At 48.4% G+C, this 24,313-nt stretch overlaps 1 protein-coding gene across 2 annotated transcripts; it reads left to right on the plus strand.

The window, feature by feature from the left end:
- Positions 1-4,065: 4,065 nt before the first annotated feature.
- Positions 4,066-22,813, plus strand: TNMD (tenomodulin). 2 transcript variants are annotated; one of them, XM_006137424.5, is made up of 7 exons: positions 4,066-4,233; positions 4,398-4,532; positions 11,747-11,887; positions 13,339-13,440; positions 16,699-16,852; positions 20,333-20,505; positions 22,241-22,813. In XM_006137424.5, exons 1-7 carry the CDS (start codon positions 4,204-4,206, stop codon positions 22,448-22,450), a joined length of 945 nt encoding a protein of 314 aa, XP_006137486.3. In that variant the 5' UTR covers positions 4,066-4,203; the 3' UTR covers positions 22,451-22,813. The 2 variants fall into 2 exon arrangements, with proteins under 2 accessions (XP_006137486.3, XP_006137484.3); XM_006137422.5 differs by having other exon boundaries at positions 4,069-4,251.
- The last annotated feature ends 1,500 nt before the right edge of the window (positions 22,814-24,313 follow it).

Consider the following 24,313-nt stretch of genomic DNA (forward strand, 5'->3'; position numbering starts at 1 on the left):
AAGAAATTTTTTCGGAAGATCTCTTCCGAAAAAAAACTTCTTCCAAAAGAAGACTGCAGTCTAGACATAGCCAGAGTCCTGAACTGACAGCCTTTGAAATGTAAGGAATACCGTGTCTATACTAGGCTGCACAGCCCATGGGTAAGCGTATAGTGTGAAGCCCACTTCCAATGGGTAAGCCCCATTCCCACACCTTCACTTTAAAACACAGAGCCAACTTGGTGAACAAATAGTTTCCTATGAGCTTGTATATGCTAATAGTCACGCCCACACAAACACTATCTCTCTGGTATGTTACAAGACAACCACTTTGTTCTGATTTATCTGGAGTGTGCTGTCATGCTCTCAACACCATGTTGAGATGATTTTACGGTTCTGGAAGAAATAAAGAGGGGAAGGATGACAGAATTATTAGGCCAGAGATGCAACCACATTCAAAAATGTGTGGGGGGGGGGGGGGGGGAGAGTAAGAATGCATGAAAGAGACACTAAAGCTACACCGAGGCAGAGCAGCAACAAGATGGTGGCTTATGACCTCGGCTACTAAACTAAATGGACTTTAAGCATTTTGGATACAATTCTCAGTCCCTTTATATCAAAGACAGGAGCTGGAGCAGCATAAAGGGGCTTTACAAGCCCCAAATCCAGCCAGGGAAAAATTCCCTCATGACAAGCACCGCGGAAGGAGGCTGGAGGTTGTCCTCCGAGACCCCCCTTGCAAGCCCTGCACACAGGGCATGGCTGGACATGAAAGGAACACGTCTGGACAGGGCTGTCCCACAGCACATACGACAAGGAGTCCTGTGGCACCTTATAGACTAACAGATGTATTGGAGCCTAAGCTTTCGTGGGCAAAGACCCACTTGGTCAGATGCAAGCTTTCGTGGGCAAAGATGAAGTGGGTCTTTGCCCACAAAAGCTTATGCTCCAATACATCTGTTAGTCAATAAGGTGCTACAGGACTCCTTGTCGCTTTTGCTGATCCAGACTAACACGGCGACCCCTCTGATACTCCACAGCACATAGTAGAGCAGAGATTTGGGGCAGTGCCACCACCTGTAGAGTAGCCCTGGGATGCTGGGGCACCTTGCACAGGCCCACAGGGCTGTTCCGCCAGGGACCACAGCCGCTCCCCGCACAGCCCTGCTTTGGGCAAGTGCAAAGATGGTTTAAAACCTCCACAGCCACCTCTCCCTGGGCTGTGACTTTTGTGCAGCGCCTCTTAGAGATCCAGCGATGTACTGCTCACGCTGCCCTTCCCACCTCCAGCGTTCTCAGTGGGGCACCGTGCCTGTGGGAGAGAACAGCCCAGTGGCAATAGGAGGGCCTTTCCTTGCCCACTGGGAGCAGGAAGGAAGCTCTCAACTCAAGACCCAGCTAGAGCAGAGGAGGCTGGGAAAGGGGACAGCAGGACGGGAGTGGGGGGGGGGGGCGTTGAGGGGGCATGAAGAAACAGCACTTGGTTTGTTGCTGGATGTGCCTAGCTCCCCTGACAAGGGATAGGGAAGAAAGAAGCAGGCTGTCTTCTGCTCCCCAGGGGAGGTATGGCAGCAGGCACAAAGGACATGGCTTCCCAGCCTGCAGAAGGCAGCCCCCCAGCCCGGCTCACCAGACTTGGGCCAGCAGGCCCCCTGCTAGCGCTCTGAAAATAGCCATGTAGACACGGCGTTGAAGTTGAGACTCAGGTTCTGAAGCCTATGGTTGGGGGGGGGGGGGTACACAGCTCAGACTCACCACAGAACCAGCGGATAGCTTCCCTCACCTGGTCAGGCTCCTCTACCAGCCCCATCCTATGGTATCTGATTGCCTTCCAGTAGGGTGTTAAGCCAGGTCACCTGCCTCAGCAGAAACATGGATGTTCTGGCCTGGCACGTAAAACCAGGCCCAGTGGTCAGAACAAGAGCAGGGCCTAGGGGTTGCAGCTCTGCTGTGGCTGCCAGCAAGGAATTATTCAGCAGCAGGAGCCCTGCAGACATGGGTCCTCGTTTTCCTGACACTTACATGGCCTGTCGCCTGCAATTCGTTCTCCTCTTCTCCCCCTACCCCATGCTCAGAGTGCATGTGGATTTTTTAAGGTAATTTTAATTAATGTGTGATGCACAGTTAGCTTTTATTAGCAAAAGCAAGTTGGAAAAGTGCTCTTGGGACTGAAAGTGGAGGAGCTGAAGGTGTCTCAGCTGCTGGAGGAGAAAGCTCCATAGCTTCAGGTCACAGCCCTGGGAAGGCTCTGTCTTTGCACACTAAGCCAAAACAGCAGTGCTCTCAGAGGCAGCATGGTCCTGGCATGTGGCAGGAATGACCACAGACCAGTAACAGCCACAGTTCCAGGGACAGAGATCTTAAAGCTGAATTCTTCTGTGCTAGGGCGGTACAATGGTTAGAGCAATAGCCAAGGCCTCGGGAGATCCGGTCCTATTCCATCCTCCACCAAAGGAAGGGTAACTTTGGGCAAGTCAGTCTCTCTGTCTCCCTTCTGCACCTATACAATGGGGATAACAGAGATCTATTGACCATGCTACCTCACGGGGGCGTTGTAAGGATAAAGGCATTGAAGAGTGTGAGGCGATCGGGTTCTGTGGCGATGGAGCCAGATAAATATAAAAGGTAGAGTGAACAGAGAGCAAATTTGGTCTCAATGGAGCTGTAACTAACACACAAAGGACCCTGCAGTGCCCATTGCGCAGTAGTGATTCACCGACTGAGGCACCTGTCCCATTCAGAGTAGTAGGGAAATAAAGTCAAAGTAAAATTAATTGACCTTTGTCCCAGTTCTGACACAAACATGGGCCACCTAGTGGCCAGTTCCAGGAACTAGAACAGCCCGCTATTGACTGATAAGCTACTCCAATTTCTTACAGTGCAAGTGACACAAACCTTTGTATCTGGGACTGAAAGGCCTGTCTTCCCTTCCCGCTGAAGACTACGTTGATGTAAGATGAGTTTTGCCTAAACAGCGTAGTACTCGGACTTTTACACAGGAAAATTGCAAAGTAGCCTCTGAATAAAGGGGGACATTGCAGGAACTCTGGCGTGGTCCCCACTTTTGATCTTGTTCCAGCTTCTGCAGTCAGGTGTTAGCCGCTCTCACCCGGCACAAGTAGTCAACAAAGCTACGGTGAGTTAAAGGCACAGCAGTATCTTTCAATAAATGTTTTTAAATGATTCCTTCCCTGTGGAAACACCTTGGCACTGCTCACATCACAGATGCTATCCCAGAATGCACCCTGCTGGGAGATCACACTGAGCCGGTGCTCAGTGAGTCCCGCTGGGGTAGGTGAGGTCACACGCTGAGCTATCTTCTGGGAACCAGGACATGCCAAGTTTTCACAGAGGGAGACGAGACGTCACTAAAACTGAGTCGAACCCTGTTTCTATTCTGAATGCCCCAAAGCCAGGGCAGTGAGATCATGTGATGCATACTGATGGGTTTACCTCCATTTTCATGTTTGCGCTGCAGTTCAGCGTTCAGTGCCCGGTCTAAGTAGGTGTCCTCTAAAGTCAACGGCACGCTGCTCATTTACACCAGAGTTGCATTTGACCTAAGACCTAGCGTTTCCAAATGAAGGATTCAGCAGGGGCAGAATGCTAGTGTCGTAGGCTCTGGAGCCATTCCGCTGGTGGGGCTCCAAAGCAGCCATCAGCCAGACAAACCCATTTCATCCCCCAGTTCCACCGCCCTGGCAAAGGACCAACGGCTGCTTCGAAAGTGCTCTTAAGAAACACACTTGCAGCTAGCGAGGGTTACAGTGGGAAGGCTGAAAAAACTGATGGGAGGCACAGCTGGAAAAGTTCGATGGGGGAGAAGATGGAGGATGCAAGGAAGGAGAAAGGGCATAACTATTGTCCAATGTTAGTAAGCATATGAAGTGCTTATTCAATGCAGCTGTGGATGCAGAATGAAAGCTGTTGTATTCTCTCTCACCGAGTCACTTCTCCAATGCACAAGGCAATCGCTTTCTCCCCCCCTCCCCCCAAAAAAAACAACAACACTGGCATGAATGCAGTGGGCACCCACACACATATACACATTTTGGAGCATTAAAAACTCCTGTGGTAAAGCAGACTTCAGCATGACATATTGGAGTCACTGTAGCACAGTTTCTTCCCTCTCTGGCACGTGCAGTCCTGATCATTTGTAACTCCACCTCAGCAGTGGTTTCTCCGACCTCTCCACACACACAAAGGGAAGGAAATTGAGAGAGGATGGAAAAGAATTCTCAGGAGAGCCCCAAGGTCTGTCACTTTCTAGATGTAAGTTAATGATTTTCTTTACCCTTGCAGAATTTCCCATGTGATCGTTATTACCTGGAGCATAACAACTGTCTGATATATACGTGTGCAGCACTCCTTGGAAGGATAAGCAGACCACTCAATAGTGCTGTTTTGTAATTAATTAGGCAGAAGCATCTAAGACAAGAAAGAAGATCTGCAAAAGATACAAGATCTATGGATTGCTCCTCTGCATACTGATGATTTTTCTTATTCTGATATTTTTTGGCGTCAAATATTTCTGGAACCCATCACCTAAAAAAGTAAGTAAAAATTCACTGATCCAGTATTTTTAGCGAGTGTTAGTTCACACAATTAAATCAAACAATCTTTTTAAAATATTATATGAATAGCAGTGCTGCTTACTACTCACTCTAAAAATCTATGCAATAGTTCGATAAACATTTTCTTATGCTGTAGAATAGTCCTGCTAACTTTTTTCTTTTTCATTATTCAGATCTAGCCTTTAGTGGTTTTAGTGCAATCTTTTCATAAGTAATAATTGTATAAGATGGAACTCTGCCACAACGAGTTAAAATTACTTTATTTCACCAGCAGCACATTTCATGATGAGTATGAAAATATTTTCCATTTTGTTTCAATTATCTTACCATAAACTGGTGGAAAAGTCATTATGCCACCACGCAAAGAGGAGAGGAAGCCAAAATCCAGATTGACTGACTGTCATGATTTATATTTTTTATTTTAATGCGTTTGCAATGTTAAGGGACAATGAGACACACTTGCTTTCAGAGGAATTTCAGCTAACTGGATTGTGTTAATTTATTTTCTGTTCCTAAGCCTGCAGTTCTCTCGTTCCCATTGTGCATATCTAGAGTAGCAAAGGGTAGATGGAAACAGGGCCAAAGTAACCCCTGGTGTAAATCTGCTGTCTTCACTGGCCCAATAATCTTGTTTTTGGGGGGGGATTTCACTTTTATAGGATCATTATCCTTAGATGCATATTTCTGTTTGTTGAGTTGTTCAAATAGCGGCTCACAGAAAGGCATGTATTTTGGAGCCAGTAGACATGTGATAGGCTGGATACATTCCCCTCCAAACCTGATTCTCCTCCCACACCATCTTCCTACCCTTCCAGTTAGGAACATTAAGAACACACACACTATCACAGGTCTCTGTGATCCATAGAGTCCTCTTTCCCATCTACAGTAGCCAATGCCAAGTGCGTTAGATCAGTGTTTCTCAACCAGTGGTACGTACAAGTACCCTTAGTGGTACTCGAGAGAAGTCTGGGGGGTACGTCAACCCAAATGACATTTGGAGAAAACTGAATTTTTGTTTTAAGTTTTACAACGATTTATTATTTTTGTACCTTTTACGCCCAAAAATTTAATCGCCCACCCAGCTACGATTAAGTTGTTTAAACAAATGTGTTTCGATGGTAGAAAAAAATTGTATGTCTGAAAATTGTAGATACTGGGGATCCTTTTTTTTTTTTAAAGGGGTACTTTATAAAACAAGGTCGAAAAACACTGCTTTAGATGAACACCCACATCTAGCACCTATTCCAGAGTATCATGGAGAAAGGGTTCTTCGTTACCACGGAGAATGACCAGTTTATACCCTGAAGCACAAAGACTGCAGATCTTTACCATTTTAAAATAATACTTGTGTAATACTAATTACAATAAGCAAAATATGAGATAACAAATGGGGTAGGAATGTCATTATTTGTGTGCATACCTCTTTGAAGGGGAACTGCAACATTTGATGGGTATTCAGATTTGCAGTATGGGGAAACCTTTCTTTTTATTCTAGCCCATCTATGGCCCCCATTTTATTCTAGCCCATCTCACATCCAAAGCAAGACTGCTAACCTCTAGGCTACCACTCTGCTTTTGCTTTATCCTTGCCCTGTTGTGGGAAGGAGTGTCTAGATTAGGCATTCCCTCACAACTGGATGGGTATGATAACTTGCATGACTGGCCAGGCTCACGGACACTGAAAGCCAGACTCATACTTGGACCCACAAGCAGACGGGTGTCATGTGTCTCACCGAGGGGTTGGTCTGCCTGGCACGAGCCCTGCCCTCAGACGTTGAAAAGACACCACTTGGCATACACAAGTAACCACCTGGCAGGGTCTGTAGTCTCCCCACTGCACACCTGACACAAGAACACGGTCCTCGACACCAACAAGCCACTTTTTGCCTGGTCCTTGCCGTCTCACATCCTTCCTCCAACCCCGGCACCAGGCTTCTGCTTGTAGATAAAGTCCCAGTACAGAGAGTGGTCCCAGGACAGCCTGGGGCTGGAGTTCACCGGACCAGCCAGCGTTGTTGTCTTGAGTGCAACATAGGCCACAGGATAAAAGCCCAGCTCCCTCAGATTTCTCAGGTTCACTCCAATGCAGAGGGCCTGGGCAAGACCTAGGCATTGCCTGAACTGCCTCCAGTCCTTGCCTAGTGCAGAAGGGGAATGTCTGTGGCACAGACACAGGCCTCGTCCCCTCTGCACAGGGCTGAATTTCACTCTGCACCGTGAGGGGGGTGGTGAGAGAAGGTCCAACGGGGGTAGGGCTGGAAGGGGGTTGATGGAAGGAACTTTTACAATCTGGCTCTGGTGCTGCCCGGACGGGCACCCTGGGGCTGCCTGGAAGCCTGGCCTGGCCTTCATTACTTCCCTTGACTACATCTGTTTAAAATAAGCTTGCCGTTATTCAGAGCTGACATCTGCTGGAAATATTTTCATTCCAATCAAGGCCAGTGCCAAGCAGTAGCTTTGTAACTGAATTCAGCCGAGAGGCCTGCAGTGACAGCATTCGGCTGGGCACAGAGCTCCTGCTACTGGCAGAGGGAAATTTGGATCCTTTGCTTTCCCTGCCTGGGGAACGGCCCTTAATCGGCCCTCAAACGCTGCCGAACAGTGCAGGAAGAGCGAGCCTCAGCTGTGAAGCAGGCCTCCAGGGAGCTACCTAGCTAGCAGTGGGCAGTGAAAGGGGCCCTGGCCTAGTCAGCCAACAACTGCCTAGCAAAGAGCCCCACTCTGGCACAGACTCCTCAGAGACGTAGAGGGGGCAGGCTGTGCTAGGGCTGCCTCCAGGATTGTTCTAGCTGCTGCTCATGCTCTTTGCAGAGGTGCATAATCACTGGGGCACTGGTCCTCCCCAGCCATGCCCCTTCCCGCCGACAAATCTATACCCTTCCTCTCCTGCCCACCCCATAGCGTGCCTCCAGCCTGGCCACAGCCTCCTCACAGACCCGGTGCTGCCCAACTTACCCCTCTCCGAGGCCTAGAGGGACCCAAGGGCAGCAGTGAATCAGAGCCCTTGTCTAGCAGGCAGAGGAGTGGATGAAAACTTCCCCACAACACTCATCACAGCTACTGACTTAGCCTGCAAGAGGCTCTGGGCCAAGCCCCAGCAGCGACAGATGAGCCTCATCCCGACCTTGTTTTCTAGTGGCTTAGATGTGACTGTTCTGCGGCGCACAGAGGACTCTCTTAATCCCGTAAAGGCCCAGAGAACAATAGACCCACATGTGTCGCGGGGTCCTAGAAATTCCATCCCTGGAGACACGAGCCCAGTGCAGCTCTCCTTCCACGGGGATGGGTCTGGCTGAGACAGGTCCAGTCACAGACATTACTTCACCCACTTTGTCTCGCCACAGACCCAGAAGGCCTTGGGCACGAGACTCCCTTCAAAACATACCTAGCGTTACGGCGCAAAGACCATAAGCTGGTCCTCAGCGTGGTTGTTCGATTCTGACAGGAAGCGTCTCACTTCCTGAAAATGTATTTTCTTATCATCAAACAGAAATAAAAGCCACGCCCATCTCCAGGCAGCCGTCGGGTCCTCACAGAGCATCTGCTGATCCTCTAGTTCCACAAAGCCTGAGCACAAGCTGTTGACCCTTTTAGGAAAGGTCTTCCCCATGCTTAAAATGAGTGCTTAAAGGAGACGGACTGCACAATAGAAACATCGCCCCTGCATCTCACTGCTAATCCACAACACAGAGAGGCAAGGGTAAAGCAAAAGCAAGCACGCAATGTTACCCAAACGCACAGAGGGTCAAGCCACCAGGGATAGAAATATTACTTACACACGTCTAGGAGATGTACCAATAAAAAATAAGGACATTACAAAGTGCTCAAGAGAAGTCATTTAACATTGCAATGGAGAGTCAAAAAGATTTTTTTCTATTATTTAGCTATTAAAATAAAAGTGGACCACAAAGAAAAGGAACGTTGTGTGTGTGTGCCCTTTGCGTTTCATTGTGGAGCAGTGAGGGGCGTGTGTGAAAGTGTCCTGCTTGTTTGGGTTGTTTTAATTTAAAAATATCAGGTCTTGGCTCCCCGTGCCCCACTGGAGGGCTTGAGAACAGCTTTCAGTTGCAAGGGGACACGGTTTTTAATCTTTCCCAAAGAAAGATTTTTGCCAGTGGCTTGGTAGATGTTGGAGTAACGCGCATGTTAACAAAAGCAAAACAGTTTTAAACAGCTTGTCCAAATATCCAAATATCCTTCTCCTCTCAAATGCAATTCCAGTCTCTGGAGATTTCACAAGACAACTCTTTTTCCAACAGTCCTGAGTCTTCCAGGAAATCCAGGGTAGACAAGGGTTGAGTTTCTAATGTTAAAAAAACACAAAAGCTGCTCTGGCTCTCTTCCTATGACTTTAAGAAGTAAAACGTAGCAATAGGCTAATTTTTCCCCTTTGCAGTTTTGGCTCTATAGCTGTGCCCTCCTCCACCTTCATACAGTAACGCTGAAATAACCTGAACCTGCCATTTAGTAACTTTATATGGACAAAAATGACAAGATACCAAACCAAACGATGATCACAATGCAGAGAACTGTATGAATTCTGAGATGACTCTCAAAACGATCCGTAGCTCTTTAGCCCAATTTAAAAATGTACAACTCTCCCCAAAATAAGCAGCTACGCCAAGCCTCCAAATGGGTTACTTGGCTAAACTCACAAGAAAAATCATTCCCCTGAAACAGAAGAGGACTCTAAAGAAAGGCTACAATATGGTTTCAGATTCTTTTGTGGATGATTTAAAGCACAGGCTGTACTTTGCCTCTCTGAACAGGCAGCAATCCAACATTTTCTAGCTTTTAACCTAATTTTTCCATACAGTAAAATCTATTAACGTGTATATTTTAAAAATCCTGCATATAGCTACCGAGAGAGGTTCATGATTGTCAGGGAGACACTGAATTTTATTAATGTATTTTAATTTTTAAAGTGGGAGGCAGCACTGGCTAGTGGTTAAAGCACTGAACTGGGACTGAGGATAGCTGGGTTCTATTCCCAGCGCTGCCATTTGTTTCGTGGGTGACGTTGGGCAAGTCACTTTACTGCCATGTACCTCACTTTCCCCAACTGGAAAATGGCAATGATGCTATTGACCACCCCCGTAAAGGCCTCTGACCTGACAGATGAAAAGCACAATATAAGAGGTAGGTGTTCTTCATGAAAACCCAGCCCTCTCTGAACTGGTGGCCTCTCTGGATTGCCATCGCGGAGTCTGCTCCTCATGCAGATTTGAATCCAGGGATGTGTATACAGCCAGAAGTGACTAGCCAGGCAACAGGGATTAGACCGACCTGAAGATGGCACCGAGTCTCTGAGCTAATATTTTTCTCTATTAAAATCGAAGTTGCTCAGAACTTCTGCCCAACCAGGGCAGTGGCTGGAGCCAGGCGCAGAAGCCCCGGTGCAGTTCTGCTGCAGAGAGCTGGGGGCAGGGTCTGCATGGTGCCCACCTCCTGCGCCCCATAGAGCACAGCAGAGGTGAGCTGGAGCCTGGTTAGGGCTGGTGGGCAGGTGCAGGGAAGGATTCCTCCTGCTTTCCGCTTCCAGTGACACCTGCTACGCTCTCCCCGCCTCTCCCCCCACAGCCTGGCTGCTCCGGCTTAGGAACTGGCCCCATGAGGACGGTTGCTTTGCTAGCCCTGGGGGCACATGTCTGTTGAGCCACAGCACGAAAACAAACCAGCAGCGCAGTGCAAGCTCTGCCCGTCACTACCCAGTCGTGCGGCGAGTGCCCACAGGGTGCCAGACCCTGCTAGCTGTGGCGTGGCACATTTCTCCTGGGAATCGGCAGGAGGCCCTCCCATCTCACAGGCCACTGTTTGGTGAGGACTGTCACCTGGCAGCAAGCTGTCTGTGGGGGGCACACCCCTGAGCCCTGGGGGAAAGGAGAGAGCCCCAGAAGAGCTCTGAAAGAGCACGTTCGGAGAGGCAGCAGTCTAAGCTCCTCAGATGCCACTGAACCTCTAAAGAGGCTTTCTGGGGGGAGGGGCGAGAGGGGCCTTTGCCTCCCCAAGCCACGGAGCCCTTGGCCCTGCTGCTGAATTAGATAACCCTGTGTTCAGGCATCCCGCGTACTGGCTCTACAGAGGTTTCTGTGCCCTTTGCTTGAGGCCTCTCTTTGATCCTTGAAAGAGAATCTGGAAGACAACTCACCCGCTTTAACCGCTCCAGGAGGGCCATTTGCATGCTTCAAAGAGCATCTGCTACTAGTCAGCCTTCAAGAGTCAGGCATCAAGAGACTAGGGGGCTGCCTAGTGCCATCCAGAGCTGGCGGCGGCAGCAGCAGGTACCTGTGCAGAGCAATGCGGATTGTATCTGAGATCTGCGATTAACTCGCTGTTCACCCCTTTCAGCACAGGGAGAGTACCAGACATGTTATGCTGCAAGGTGTTGACGATTGCCCTCTCTAGACTATCACAGACCTTGCTACGGCTGACGTGTATTCTAACGCCCTTATTTCTGGCTAAAATTTTGGCGACAAAATAGTAAGAACGTCCACACTGTAATGTCACTTTTGTTGGGAAAAATGCCCGGTTTTGGTGACAAAAAACGTTCACCCCATCAGAGACTTTTTTTCCTTTTTTCTCCCTTTACTGTTGACAAAGCCACTGCAGACGCTGCTGTTTGTTTTATCCATAACTAGCATCTACCAGTATTCGTATCATTGCAGTGATCATGTTCTGCCGTGATGGAGATTTTTGAAATCCAACCTGAATCTGGATTCAGGTTTCGCAAGTGACCTGAGTATTGGGCCATACCAAAATCTCAGGCTTTGAGATGTTCAAACTCCAGGTCGACACCTTCGTGAGTCAATTATTTTTGAAGTATGTCTATACGTGAATGGACCAAGTGTCTGAGCCTGACCCAGGCATGACTCCTGTTGAAATCCATCTATTTATCTTCAGTTTTTCTGTAACATCTGTCACCATCATCTGTAAGCATAGAGGTTTAGAGTATTTTGCCTGAGCGAAGTATAGGTGAGCAGAGCAGCTTGAAAAGCAACCAGCAGATACTAGAAAGCAGAGATAACTTGTTTCAAAACTGTGGCCCTTTGGCACTGTTGCTTAGGAACTTTTATAACCATCTGCAGAAACTGTGGGACAAAAACAATGTAAAAAAATGTTTTTTAATTGCTACATAGACAAAAATTAAAACATTGAGATGTACCTGCCTCTATTTATATTTCTTGCCCTCTCAGATATATGATATGGAGCACACATTCTTTAGCCATGGGGAGAAAAAGAAGATTTGGATGGCAATAGATCCTCTAACCAGAACAGAGACATTCAGATCTGGAAATGGCAGCGAGGAAATTTTAGAAATACATGACTTCAAAAATGTAAGTATGCCAATTTTCTAACCCTTCTACAATGAGGCAACCAAATGGTCACGTCACACGGATTTGTCTGCTGGCCTCGGTTTGAATGTAGCAGAGCTTGGGAGTGACCTATAGGCATTATTACCATCAAATGGGTTTTTAGGGGCTGGCAGTCTCAACCCAGTTTCTTGTAAGAAAGTGTCACTATCACGGCTGGCACCTCGGTTCACAGTCATAACAGAGACACCAGGTATGGAGGGGGAAAACGTGCCACTGCGCTGAAGCCACGTCTCACAAGGTATTTCCTTCTCCGATTAGGTCTCTTATGTTAGGATGAGGCTGGATAAATAGTTGGATAGGAAAACCTCACAGATAAGATTTGGGAACTAGGGAACAATGCTGAGGATCCTCAGGTATTTCTCAATAACAGAATTACCCTCAGGGGAAGATGCAATTACCTCCATTAGACTGGTAGGGAAACTGAGGCAGGTTAAGTGACTTGCCCAACTTTGCCCAGCAGGTCAGTGGCAAAGCAAGAAATTGAATCCAGGTCTTCTGATTACCACTGCTGCCTGTACTTTAAACACTAGACCACACTCCTCCCTATACTAACCATCACCCCCTATCCAAATTCTTAGTCCTATTGTTCCATCTTTTGAATTCCCTCTGCAGAAGTCTTGGCTCACCTTATAACAGCTCGACTTCACAGGAGCTAATAATGTGCTTAAAATCTTTGTTGGATTAGGGCAGGGGGTTCTCAGTGAGATCAAGCCCTAAGAGCTGTATAGTGCTGTTTGAATTAGCCCCAGCTGGTTGCATTTCATTGGCTGGGTGAGGGACGCCACTCCACAGCATGCTTTGGACATCCTTCTGGTACTCTCAGTGGCATTTAATACTGGAGCTCTTCACCTTGGGGATGGGGATGGCCCATGAAAACCTGTTTTGAAACCAAAATCTAGTCACTGGATTTATCCTTGCAAATGAATGTGACTGTAGTAAGTCTATAAAAAAATGGTCGATCTGTCCATCAGTAGGGAGAGCATTAAAACCTCATGACAACCTACTTGAAACCTAAATATAATTCCTATGAAAATACTTTGTTCAGTGACACTTCCCAACGTCTGCATCTAATAATCCAGGAAGAGTTGAAGGCTGAAGATTCATATATTCAGAATGCCAGATTACACTTTATTCATTTATTTGTGATGACTGAAGCTTATGACGGTTATAAAAAAATGGGCATCATGACTGCCTTTTATTAATCCCTATATTTAGCTACTTGTAAATAGCACCACTCTCTAAAAACATGCATCGCAATATCCCTTAGGAGATCTTTTAAACACATCTTAGCAACATTGCTGAAGAGAGTTTGCACAAAAACTAACCATAACTAAACTGTCATCCAGTGAGAGTCTCTTTGTGCTGCTATTTAAACGTTCACATTTCACTTGCCTGGCTGTTGTTGCTTTTAGGGAATAACTGGAATCTTTTTGGGAGGACTTCAAAAATGTTTCATCAAAACTCAGAAGAAAGTAATACCTGAAACTACAGAGGCAGAGATACAGGAACTTGAGGTATGTAAATAATATAATAAAATTCTGCATAAGCCTCTCCTTGTGAAACTGACTTTGATAGTTTCATCTAGGAATCAGAGCGTGTTGTCATTGCAACTCCATCTGCTCCACCCTTCACTGACAGTTTGCTACTATGGAAGAATGAGCGTTGTGAGTGTGTCATAAAATTATCCTCTTTTAGAGGATTGTTGGTAAAAATGACAATTGAAAGAGATGGGATGAGACAGACAAAATCCCCATCAGTATGATACCAAGAATCGAAAACAATAATCCTGCTATAGTTAAAAGGCCACAACAGTTTAGGATTAGCAGACGCCAGAAGTCAATCTAATGAGTCCCCTAAGGATCCAGCTAGACTGCGGGAGGGGTTCAGGATACAAAACTCTGCGGTGTCCAAGGAACGCGTTTGCTCTTCTGCTTTTTTTTTTGCAGAGCAAACACGTTCTTTCGGAAGCCCCTGTATTCCTTGTTCTATGAGGAAGAAGGGGGATTTCAAAAGAGGGTTTTTTGTCTGACATTTGGCCCAGTCTAGACGGGCCAAATGTTGGAAAAGCCTCTTTCGACAAAAGTATCGGAAAAAGCTACATAAAATGCGGAGAGCACTTTGCATAGCTTTTTCCGACAAACAGATGTAGTTTAGACGTACCCTAAAAAAGAATCTTCCTAGTGCTCTGTGAGCACATCTACACATCAGGGCTAAAGTCAAAATAAGCTACGCAACTTGAGCTACGTCAATTGTGTAGCGTAAGCCAAAATAAGCAATTTCGACTTTTGACACATCTACACAGCAGGAAGTCCAAGAAAGAGCACTCTTCCTCCAACTTCCCTTACTCCTCGTAAAATGAGAAATCCTCCAGCTTGCCATTATTTTGACATTATGTCAATACAACCGTTTGTACTGTAGACACAGACTACATTATTTCGGAATAACGTCAGTTATTTCACTATTACGCTGCTGTGTAGACAAAGACTAAAAGAAAGATGAAAAAGACATGAAATAACAAGAGCAACCATGTTTAGGCAACAGTAAACCAGTAAAGCCCGGATTCAGGAAGGTGCTTATGCATGTGCTTAAATCCCATTGTGGCCAATAGAATTTAATCATGAGCTTAAAATTACACAGGGCTTTCCTGATTCAGGGCCTACATTTTGAAGGGGGCTTCTGCCTTTTGAGTTTTCAACCACAGGTTCGTTGGTTATTTCATGAGATTCTCAGGGTACGGCTACACTGCCACTTTTTTCGATTCTTTTGTTGAAAGAGGCTTTTCCAATATTTGGCCTGTCTAAACCGGGCCAAATGTCAGAAAAAAACCCTCTTTCGAAAGCCCCCTTTTTCCTCATGGAACGAGGAATACAGGGGCTTCAGAAAGAGTGTGTTTGCTCTTCCGCACCAAAAAAAATAGCGGAAAAGCAAACGCATTTCCTGGACATGGAACAGTTCTTCCGGGATGTATCCCGGAAAAAAACTGTGTAGTGTAGCTGTACCCTTATAGAGCTTTTGGGCCATCAAATAAGCATGATTTTTAAAGCTTTACCAAAACAGTATTTCTCAGGATAGAGAATAGGAAGAGAAAACCCAGTGTGATAAACTAAGATTTAAGATCTAGTGATTTCTTCCTGTTCATGGCTACTCTGATCAACAATCATTTCTCTCCTCCCCTCAATAGCCCAATCATAGATGGTGGTTAAAGCAGATCAAAATACAAAGGGGAATTCAGCAGCTTTGAGATGAGTCTTGGTATAATTTAGCAATGGCAAATAGTAAACAACATGCCAGCCTTCTGCCTACCCGCGGGTATTTAGTAAATAGCTTGGTACAATCCAATGCAATATTCATTTGTATAGTCTCATTCATAAAATCGGCATGCCAAAATAAGCTACAAACAAATGAAATATGTGACACATCTGGTATAAATGACAGAAAACTGTCATGCAGCGGTGTCTTGTGAGGAATAAATGAGCGCGCTTGGCCACCAAATCAGTAACAGAAGGAGAGAGAATTTGCGAGGAATGAGCAAGGGAGAAAGGAGATGCTTCAAGCTGAAATTCCAAAGGAGTTGGAGAATGGATGAATGGGGGAACGCAGACGGCTGTTCCAAATGGCAGTTTTGAAGCTAGACTGGGTTACGTCTACACAGAGGTATGATGTGACGGCAGCATGTATAGCCATACCCAAGCCAGCTTTGATCTACCACAGTGTTTCTTAAACTTTTTAAGACCAAGGAACACAAAACAATTTTTTTTATGAGGAACACCAAGGTTTTTTTGTTGAGCCCCCCCCCCCAAAAAAAGTCAGAGGGGAAAAAGGGTTGGGGGAAAGATATTGGGGGGGGGGGAAGGTTGCCTGTCCCTTTAAGGGTGGCCATTTTGAACGCTGTTCTCCACGGAACACAATTTAAGAAACGCTGATCTACCACGTTCTAATAACAGCATCGGTGGACCTGCAGCAGCACAAGCAGCAGCATGCGCTGTCCAAGCCCATCTGGGATCCTGGGCCCAAGCTGCCGCAGCTTCACTACTAGGGTTTCTGGAGCTAGGTACCTCCAGGCTAGCTCGGGTATGTCCACACATGCTTCAGTCCCACCTCTGACTGGCATGTGACAGGAGAGAATGGAGGGCTGGAGTCAGGCTTACTTCGGTTGGCTAGGAGCCTGAAAAAAGCCACCTCTGCCTGCTGACGGAGCTATGCTGGCAAAGCATTTGTGGCATAGGCAAGCCCTCAGCTAAGCAAGCAAAGGGGCGTAGAAAGAGACAAGGGCCCTGCTTATTCTGCTTCTTCAGGAGTAAACCAGAAGTAACTCCATTAAATTGAGTAGGGCTTACTCCAGGGGGCCACGTCTGCAATACACATGCTAAGCTATGCAGCTGTGGCATAGACACTACCTGCACTGATGGAAGGGGTTTCTCCAACGGCGATGTAGGTAATCCTCTTCAAGCAGCGGTAGATCAGCTGACAAAAGAATTCTAGCGTCTATACTTGGGATTAGGTCAGTTTAACAGTGGCATTCAGAAGTGTGAATTTTTCACACCTCTGAGCAATTCAGCTAGGTTGGTCATCATTTGAAGTGTACAGCCAGGGCTAGAGGTCAGAACAGGGGCCCTAAACCTTAAGGCAAAATCCATGGAGCTTTAAAACCAGGGAGCGCACTGTTTTAACAAGGTATGTCTTTACCAAAGGAATCTGAGGAGGGGTAGAAGCCATGGGAGGAGGTAGGGTGTAGGGCGGTACACCAAGGTGACACCTCATTCTTCTTTCAGGAGGGTGAAGTGATGACAACCTACTTTGAGCAGTCCATGGTCTGGATTCCAGAGGAAAAACCTATTGCCAACAAGGAATTCCTAAAGAGCTCCAGAATTTCTGACATCTGCAAAAATGTGACCATCCACTGGATCCATCCAACTCTGATCACAGGTAAAATAGGCTTTTCCCTCGCTCCTGCTGGCTCCCACAAGAGTAACGTGTTAACCAGCCTGTATTTCCAGGAACAGCTTTGCAGTCAAATGAACTGGTCCGGTCTTCCCCTTGAAATCTTGTGTGCTGTGAGTTGGCACAGAACAAGTTTTCAAAGTGGAGTTATAAATCAAAGAAATGAATGCAGACAGATCCACTACTATGAGAAAAGAGCCAGTGTAAAATAACTATCCAGGCCTTTTCCCTGCAAAAAGTCAATCTGTCTTTCATTATCAGCCCTCAGTCAGCCTGCCCTCTATCACAGGAACAAAGAGAAACCTTTCTTTGGCACCTGAAAGGAAGCCAACCCTGTCTAGAAGACATGATTGGAAACCAAGACAACTAAATTCTGTCACTGATTCACTGCGTGACCTCAGGCAAGTTACTTAGCCCCTTGAGGTCTCTTTCCTCATCCGTGAAGTGGTGATAACAACACTTACCTTTCTAAAGCAGCGTTGAGAGATACTAGAGTAACGGCAAATTCTCTTCTATTCGTGAACCAGAGAACCGTGGCTGTTGTGTGGAGTAATAACTGTCAAGAGTGAGGCGGTCAGCCAGAAAGACACTGCTCTGTTGAGAAGCTCAGTTCAAATAACGGACCAGGAGAGTGGGAAACTCCTGACTCCACCAGAACTCCACCTCAGGCCGGGGTGGTGAATCCACGGCGCGGGTGAGAGGACTGGACCCCCACAATGAAAACACCGAGGGGAGGGTTTACGTTTTCCCCTCTGCGACAAGTAAGCTGTTTGGCATGCTCAGGCCAAGGCGTGGCTCTGCGGCTGCTGCACAGAGGTGGGAGCGTGACCCCATGGCGCCGCTGGGGAGCAGGGTGATCAGGCCGAGTCTCAGTTACGCTCCCCCCCCATGCAGACCCTCCTTCCTGCTCCCGTCCTCTCCCTGACACCCCAACTGCTCCTCCCCCCATGCAAAGCACCCACCCAGCTCCCCTCCCCCCATACCACTCACCCTGCTCCCCTCCAACCCGACACCTCAATTGCCCCTCCCCCATACCACTCACCCTGCTCCCCTCCAACCCGATACCTCAATTGCCCCTCCCCCATACCACTCACCCTGCTCCCCTCCAACCTCTGACAATGACTTGACCCTTCCCCATGCAAAGCACCCACCCAGCTCCCCTCCAACCCGACACCTCAATTGCCCCTCCCCCCATACCACCCACCCTGCTCCCCTCCAACCTCTGACAATGACTTGCCCCTTCCCCGTGCAGAGCACCCACCCCACTCCCCTCCTAGCCCTGCCATCCCGACTGCCCCTCCTTTGCCCCACCGCCCCCACCTCTCTCTACCCCCAAGGCAGAGCACCCACCCCACTGTCCTCCTGCTGCTTTTGACTACCCCCTACCCGGGGTTAGGCTTCGCTGTGCCACTTCTCCCACCCCATTCAAAGCAGCTTCTGCTGCCTCTGCCCACGGGCCAGCTGCATATCCAGTGGCAACACACAGGCCTGACATCACCAGAACCAATTCTGATTGGCTGACCATCCCCAGGGGGTCACCCTGTCTGATGGAGCCACAAGACAGGCAGGTGCCTCGGGGGGCTGTGAAGGAACCAAGTCAACTGGGAAAGATCTGCATTTGTGCTCAGCAGAACCTGTCCCGGGCGCTCCCGGGACTGGCTCTGAAAATGGATCAGTTTGTAAAGCTGGCAGAGCAGACTCTGTGCCATGGGCAGGGGCGGAGTCTATTAAGGACTGGGTCTATACAACGCTCCTCTGCATATGCACCTGTAGCATCCTCCAGAGCAACCGGAAATGGTGGGACAGCTCAGCAGACAACAGCCAAGTGCAGTCAGCAAGTCCCGTGACTCTATGTGGGGAACCTTCTCTTTCTTAGTGTTCGCCTCTTTCCTAGGCGTCAATTTACAGCCCTTCTTCCAAGCACCGGGGCAAAGCAAGGGGGAAGGTGAGCTGAGATGAACCCCTTGTTCAGCTGCCCCCTGCTTCTCGACCCAGCAACACGGCAGGCATTGATGGGCTTGCTTTCCAGCTTGCGTCATGTGGGGCTGCCCGTGCGTGGTGCATAGCAGGCGGGATGTTCGTAAGGAGGTATCCTTCACCCAACGTCCAGTCAACCTTTGCTACAGGACATCTGAATGTCAAAAGAATAACTGGGTTCAGAAAAGAACTAGCTAGGTTCATGGAGACTTGGTCCATCAATGGTTATTAGCCAGGAGGGCCAGGGAGGCAGCCCCGTCTCTGGGTGTCACAGGCCTCTGACTGCCAGATGCCAGGACTAGATGACAGTGGATGCATCACTCAGTAAATTGCCCTGTTCTGTTCACTCCCTCTGAAGCACTGGGCACTAGCCTCCATCAGAAGATCAGATACTGTGCATGATGGACCATTGGTCTGACCCAGCATTCTTAGGATGTTGGGTGTGGTTTACTGCAGCTTTGGAGCTAGTAGGGGGGCAGGGCTACGCAATTTTGGAAGCCCCACAATGATACTCACAGCACATGCTGCAACTTAAGTGTGGTTTCATATACATGCAAATATATATGCAAATATATGCAAATAGCCTCTTTCACACTGATGGACATGAATATAAAGATTAAGGCAAGACTACACAACGCACAGGCCACATTTTAAGTCAGTTCTGCTGCTATTAATAAAATGCAATATTTACCCAATTGGATCAATGCCCACAAAACAGATATCAGACAGGATCACAAAGAAAAAACAGTTTCTTGCCATTTCAACCAGAAAGGACATTGTCTCAACGACTTGATTACCTGCATCCTGCTTCAAAGACCTTTTAAGACTGCACTTCAAAGAGAATCCTCTGAACTGTCATTCATGCTTAAATTCGACACTTTACACTCAAATTTGAATAAAGACACTAATTATCTTACCCATTACAAAGATAGCTTCCCCAATTATCACCTCTAATATCATTAGCTCACAGACATTTACCTCCCCCTTCCCCCCTCCATTCCCCTTCTGTTCTGAAATGTGATTTGTCCTTTTCATATGTATTTTTTGATTTGTATCCTTTGGTATATATGGTTGTGACAATTTTCTTCCACTATTTGATCTGAGGAAGTGGGTCCGGTCCACGAAAGCTCATCACCTAATAAACCATCTTGTTAGTCTTTAAAGTGCTACACAGTCCTGTATTTTGTTTCACCCATATAACGGCACTTTTAACGAGCAATGACAGTCCAGGAATTTAACTACTAAAACGCATCTCAACAGAAGACTGTTATATTGACGACTTTTTTGTTTTGGCTCCCACCCGCAGGCCACATGTTGAGCCCCACGTAAACCCAAACTGCACCGTGGACCACAAACAAACAGGTCGCATGTTGAGTATCCCAATAGTAGGGCATTGTGCCATATTGTGTTAGAGGTGAACATGCCATTGTCCATACAACCCTCTCCAGGGCTGTTATTTGTTATGATTGTTTGTGTTGTTGCTCCTAGCTCCTGAGTTGCAGGACTTTGAAGAGGGAGGGGAAAGTGAGGTCCAGTTTCTTGTGAACAAACGAGCCAGGGCTGAGAGACAGAACGAGCACCATGTGGACAAAGATGCGAGGCCAGGAAGTAAACGCCGGAGCCGGCAGCTAACGGAAGAGGATCTTCCTGTAAATGACTACGTGAGTCCTGGGGAATAATTAATGGGCAATGGTCAATGTCTCTCACTCGGGATGGACTTCAACAGCAGGAACACTCCCAAGCACCAGCACCTGGCCTACGTGATCACCTTTTTCTGACCACTGGCTGCCCCTGACACGTGACTCTGAGGGTGTCAGAGCACTTCATTAAAACAAGAATCCCAGTACATGATGACATTAGAATGGCAGGGAGTGGTCATGTCAGTGAGAGGGTTTGTTTGAGTGCCCCCAAAGCATGGTTAAGTCATAGTAGAGCAAGCTGGCCACAATCCTTCTTCATAGTAGGAGAGGCCATGGTTCTTGGATTGTAATGTCACATTTAGCTTGACTATGGAGAACTGGGATCTAGTGGGTAGGGCCTGGGACTCGGAAAACCTGTCTCAGCCATAGATTCTCTGTGTGACTTGTAGGGAGTTCAGTAACCAATATGCCTCAGTTTCCTTGCTCTGAAATGGGAATAATGCTTCCTTACCTCCCAGGGAGCCCATGAGGCTAAAACCTATTAGTGGCCGAGAAGTGCTCAGATACTAGGGACGAGGGCTGAGAAAGTGCCAACCTCGACAGAAAACGGAGCACTCCAAACCGCAGCTACAACCAACACGTAGGCTTGGTGGGCTACCCAAATTCCAGAAGAGTCCAAATGTTCACATCGATTCTGTTAATTGTGTGCGGTGCTCACACCCTCCTCTACGGAGCCAGGCTACTTCTATCCCCTCAGGGCAGAGCTGAGAAGTATCACCTGCTTCTCTTTCCAAGAATTGCCCAGTTCTGGTGAATAACGCCACTGGATGACTTCACTAGATTATCACTGGATCTTGGGAGCACAACAAGAAGAAGATAGCACTGTATAATAATTAATCCTCGCTGCCTCCCCATAAGTGAAGGAAGTGGTATTAGTCGCATTATGCAGCTGGGGAAACCGAGGCACAGAGCAGTTAAATGGTTTGTTCAGTGGGTCGGAAACAGGATTGCAGCTCAGAAATCCTGAGCTCCCAGTCTGGTGTTCATACGATGAGGCAGCAGCATTGCTAAGGTCCTCCCGGTTTGAGTCCTGTTCCCTTTAGGGCCAAGGAGAACCAGATGAAATCTGCCCCTCTCTGCGCCTTTCTCCAGTGCCTGGCAGCTTTGGCTCTCTTCCCGTTCCCAAGCTCCCAGGGTTTCGGCTCCTCTCCTCACAGGACCCTCAGGGATTTTGTGGTTTCCCCAGCCTGTTGCTTCTCTGCTTTCCCTCCTGGTACCTTCTGCTGCTTCTCCATCACAGGCCTATTGGAAAAGGGGGCAGAAGCACTTTGTGGAGCCTGGTCCCTCCAGCCGGGAAGCCGTGACGACAGGAAAGAGGAGCAGCATGGAGACCTGGGAGTGTGAAGCAGGCGGGAGAAGGATGAGGCAGGGATGGGATGGGAGGAGGCTGGATGAAACACTGGCCACCAGGCAGAAAGTGAGGCCCAATGTTCCAACAGCAAACGTCTGTCGTGGGTGTCCAGGGACTGAGAAGCTCTAGGCTGGGGGAGACCTTGCTTGGCTTCTCCGGCCCTGCTGCACCTAGGGCCTGGCTGTGCACGGCTGGGCTGAGATGTAGGTGCTGGGGTGAGCTGAGCATCTAGGGCAGTGTAAGCATCCCCCAAGCGGGAGCTGGGACCTCGCCAGCCCCCGTGGTTTGGGTTCTGCCCCTGGCACCTCCTCCCTCTGACGTGCTCCTGGTTGTTTTCTCTTCCAGACGGAGAACGGACTCGAGTTCCACCCCCTGTGGGACGAACGTGGCTACTGCTGTGCTCAGTGCCGGCGCGCCAACCGGTACTGCCAGCGGGTGTGCGAGCCGCTGCTGGGCTACTACCCGTACCCTTACTGCTACCAGGGCGGGAGGGTGATCTGCAGAATCATCATGCCCTGCAACTGGTGGGTGGCACGCATGCTCGGGCGAGTGTAGGGCCACACGCCTGCAGGAACAAGGGAACTCTAACTCACGTACCCCCTCGCTGTATAGAGGGACCCTACTAGCCTCCCTGTGCTACCAGCCTGTGAAACGCTGGCTGCTTCATTCCTTGATTCCTGCTGCGTGCGCCAGCCATGCCTGGCAGATCGCACTGCCTGTGCTGCTGTTCCCGTCTAGTCCATACCGTGCTGCTGGTCCCTGCAGTATCCGAGGGCCTGCTCAGCACAGCAGGTGCGGCTGAACGTTGCACCGCTTGCAGTGGAAAGCTTGTGGGCAGCAGACAGAGGACGGGAAGGCAGGGCTGTTTGTGCCGAGTCCTAAGAAACGCACCAAACAATAAACATTTTCGATGAGCAATTGCACGTCGCCGTCTCCGCTGCTTCGTGGCTGTGACAGTGCAGTGCCAGTGCCAGTGCAGCTCAGGTCACAGGTCCTAGGCTGGCTCCGCTAGCCAAGGTTGTACAAAGGCAAGGGAGGCTGGCAGCACGGTATCCGGGTCGCTGCTGTGCCAGACGGCCTCGTTTAGACAAGCACATCTTGTTCCAGCACACAGATCAACTTCCGCAGCCCAGCCCTTCCACCTCCTCTTAGGGCTGCCAGATGGTTTCAACAAAAATACCGGACACGCTTGCCATTACATCACAATCTACATTATATCTTATTTAGAAAACACCAGACATTTATATTTTCTCAATTTGTTTCCCCGAACAGAAAGCTCAAATACTGGACTGTCCGGTTCAAAACCAGACCCCTGGCAACCCTAGCTCCTCTCTAGAGACAGAAAGGACACCGAGGGGGACAGGCTCACCAGAAATCCAGGTGCCGGGGGTTCGTACGCCGGCACTCTACCAAGCCAGCAGCTCAGTGTGATGCCATTGTCTGGCCGAGGTCCTAGACCTGGTACCTGTCCCATTTGAAATAGCCCATGGCACTTCTCACATGGGAAGTTTCCTACTTGAGTAACTGCATCCTGCCTGGTCACTTTCCCCGGCCTTTCCAGTAGCACACAGTAGCCTTCACTTCCATTTTCATGGGAAAATCTGCCCCCACGTGCAGGTTACTGCGTATTTATCCACTACGGGGGTTGTACACGTTCCTCCAAAGCATCGGCTGCCTGCCACAGGGCACAGGACTGGATGGACCACGTATATGAAAACTGTTGCGCAGCATTGCTGATGCAGAATGATGGCCTTCCTGTGCCCCACAGGTGGCTGTAAGGACCGTGCCTGGACAGGGTGCAGTTGCTACAGTAGCCATCTCGGGCATAAACCACAAGCAGGAATCACAGGCACAGGGAAGCCAGGCACAAGCAACACCGTGCTTTAACTGCAACCAGCAGGAGTTCCGATCCACACAACTGGCACAGAACTGAGTGCCAAGAGGTAAAGAAAAACCACTTGAAACCGCTGTCCTGCCCTGAGCAGACTGCAGAGGGGGATTATAGACTAGGCAGACAAACGTCAACACATCAGAGGTGGCAAGATGGGCAGTAGCTACTCCAAAGATGCTCTCACTAAATGAGGGTCTGGCAAGCCAATACATGATTACCAAAGAATAATACTCCGTACTACATGACATCTCCCATCCAGGAGCTCATCCCCTTTACAAGCATCAAGGAACTCACCCTCCCAGCCCCGGGAGGCAAGGATGTATTGCCTTGTATAGTGCTTTATTCACGATTACATAACCTCGTTCTTGAATAGCCCCCAAGATCATCAAGTATTTTACCAAGGAAGTCAGTATCAGTAACTGCATTTTACAGATGGGGAAACTGATGCACAGAGCAGCACCATGACTTGCCAAAGGTCCCACAGCTTTCCGACCAAGGCCCAATCTCCTGGACCACCCTGGTCTATG

The sequence above is a fragment of the Pelodiscus sinensis genome, chromosome 13 (assembly GCF_052426305.1).
Source record: "Pelodiscus sinensis isolate ZL-2025 chromosome 13, ASM5242630v1, whole genome shotgun sequence".
Lineage (NCBI taxonomy): Eukaryota > Metazoa > Chordata > Testudines > Trionychidae > Pelodiscus > Pelodiscus sinensis.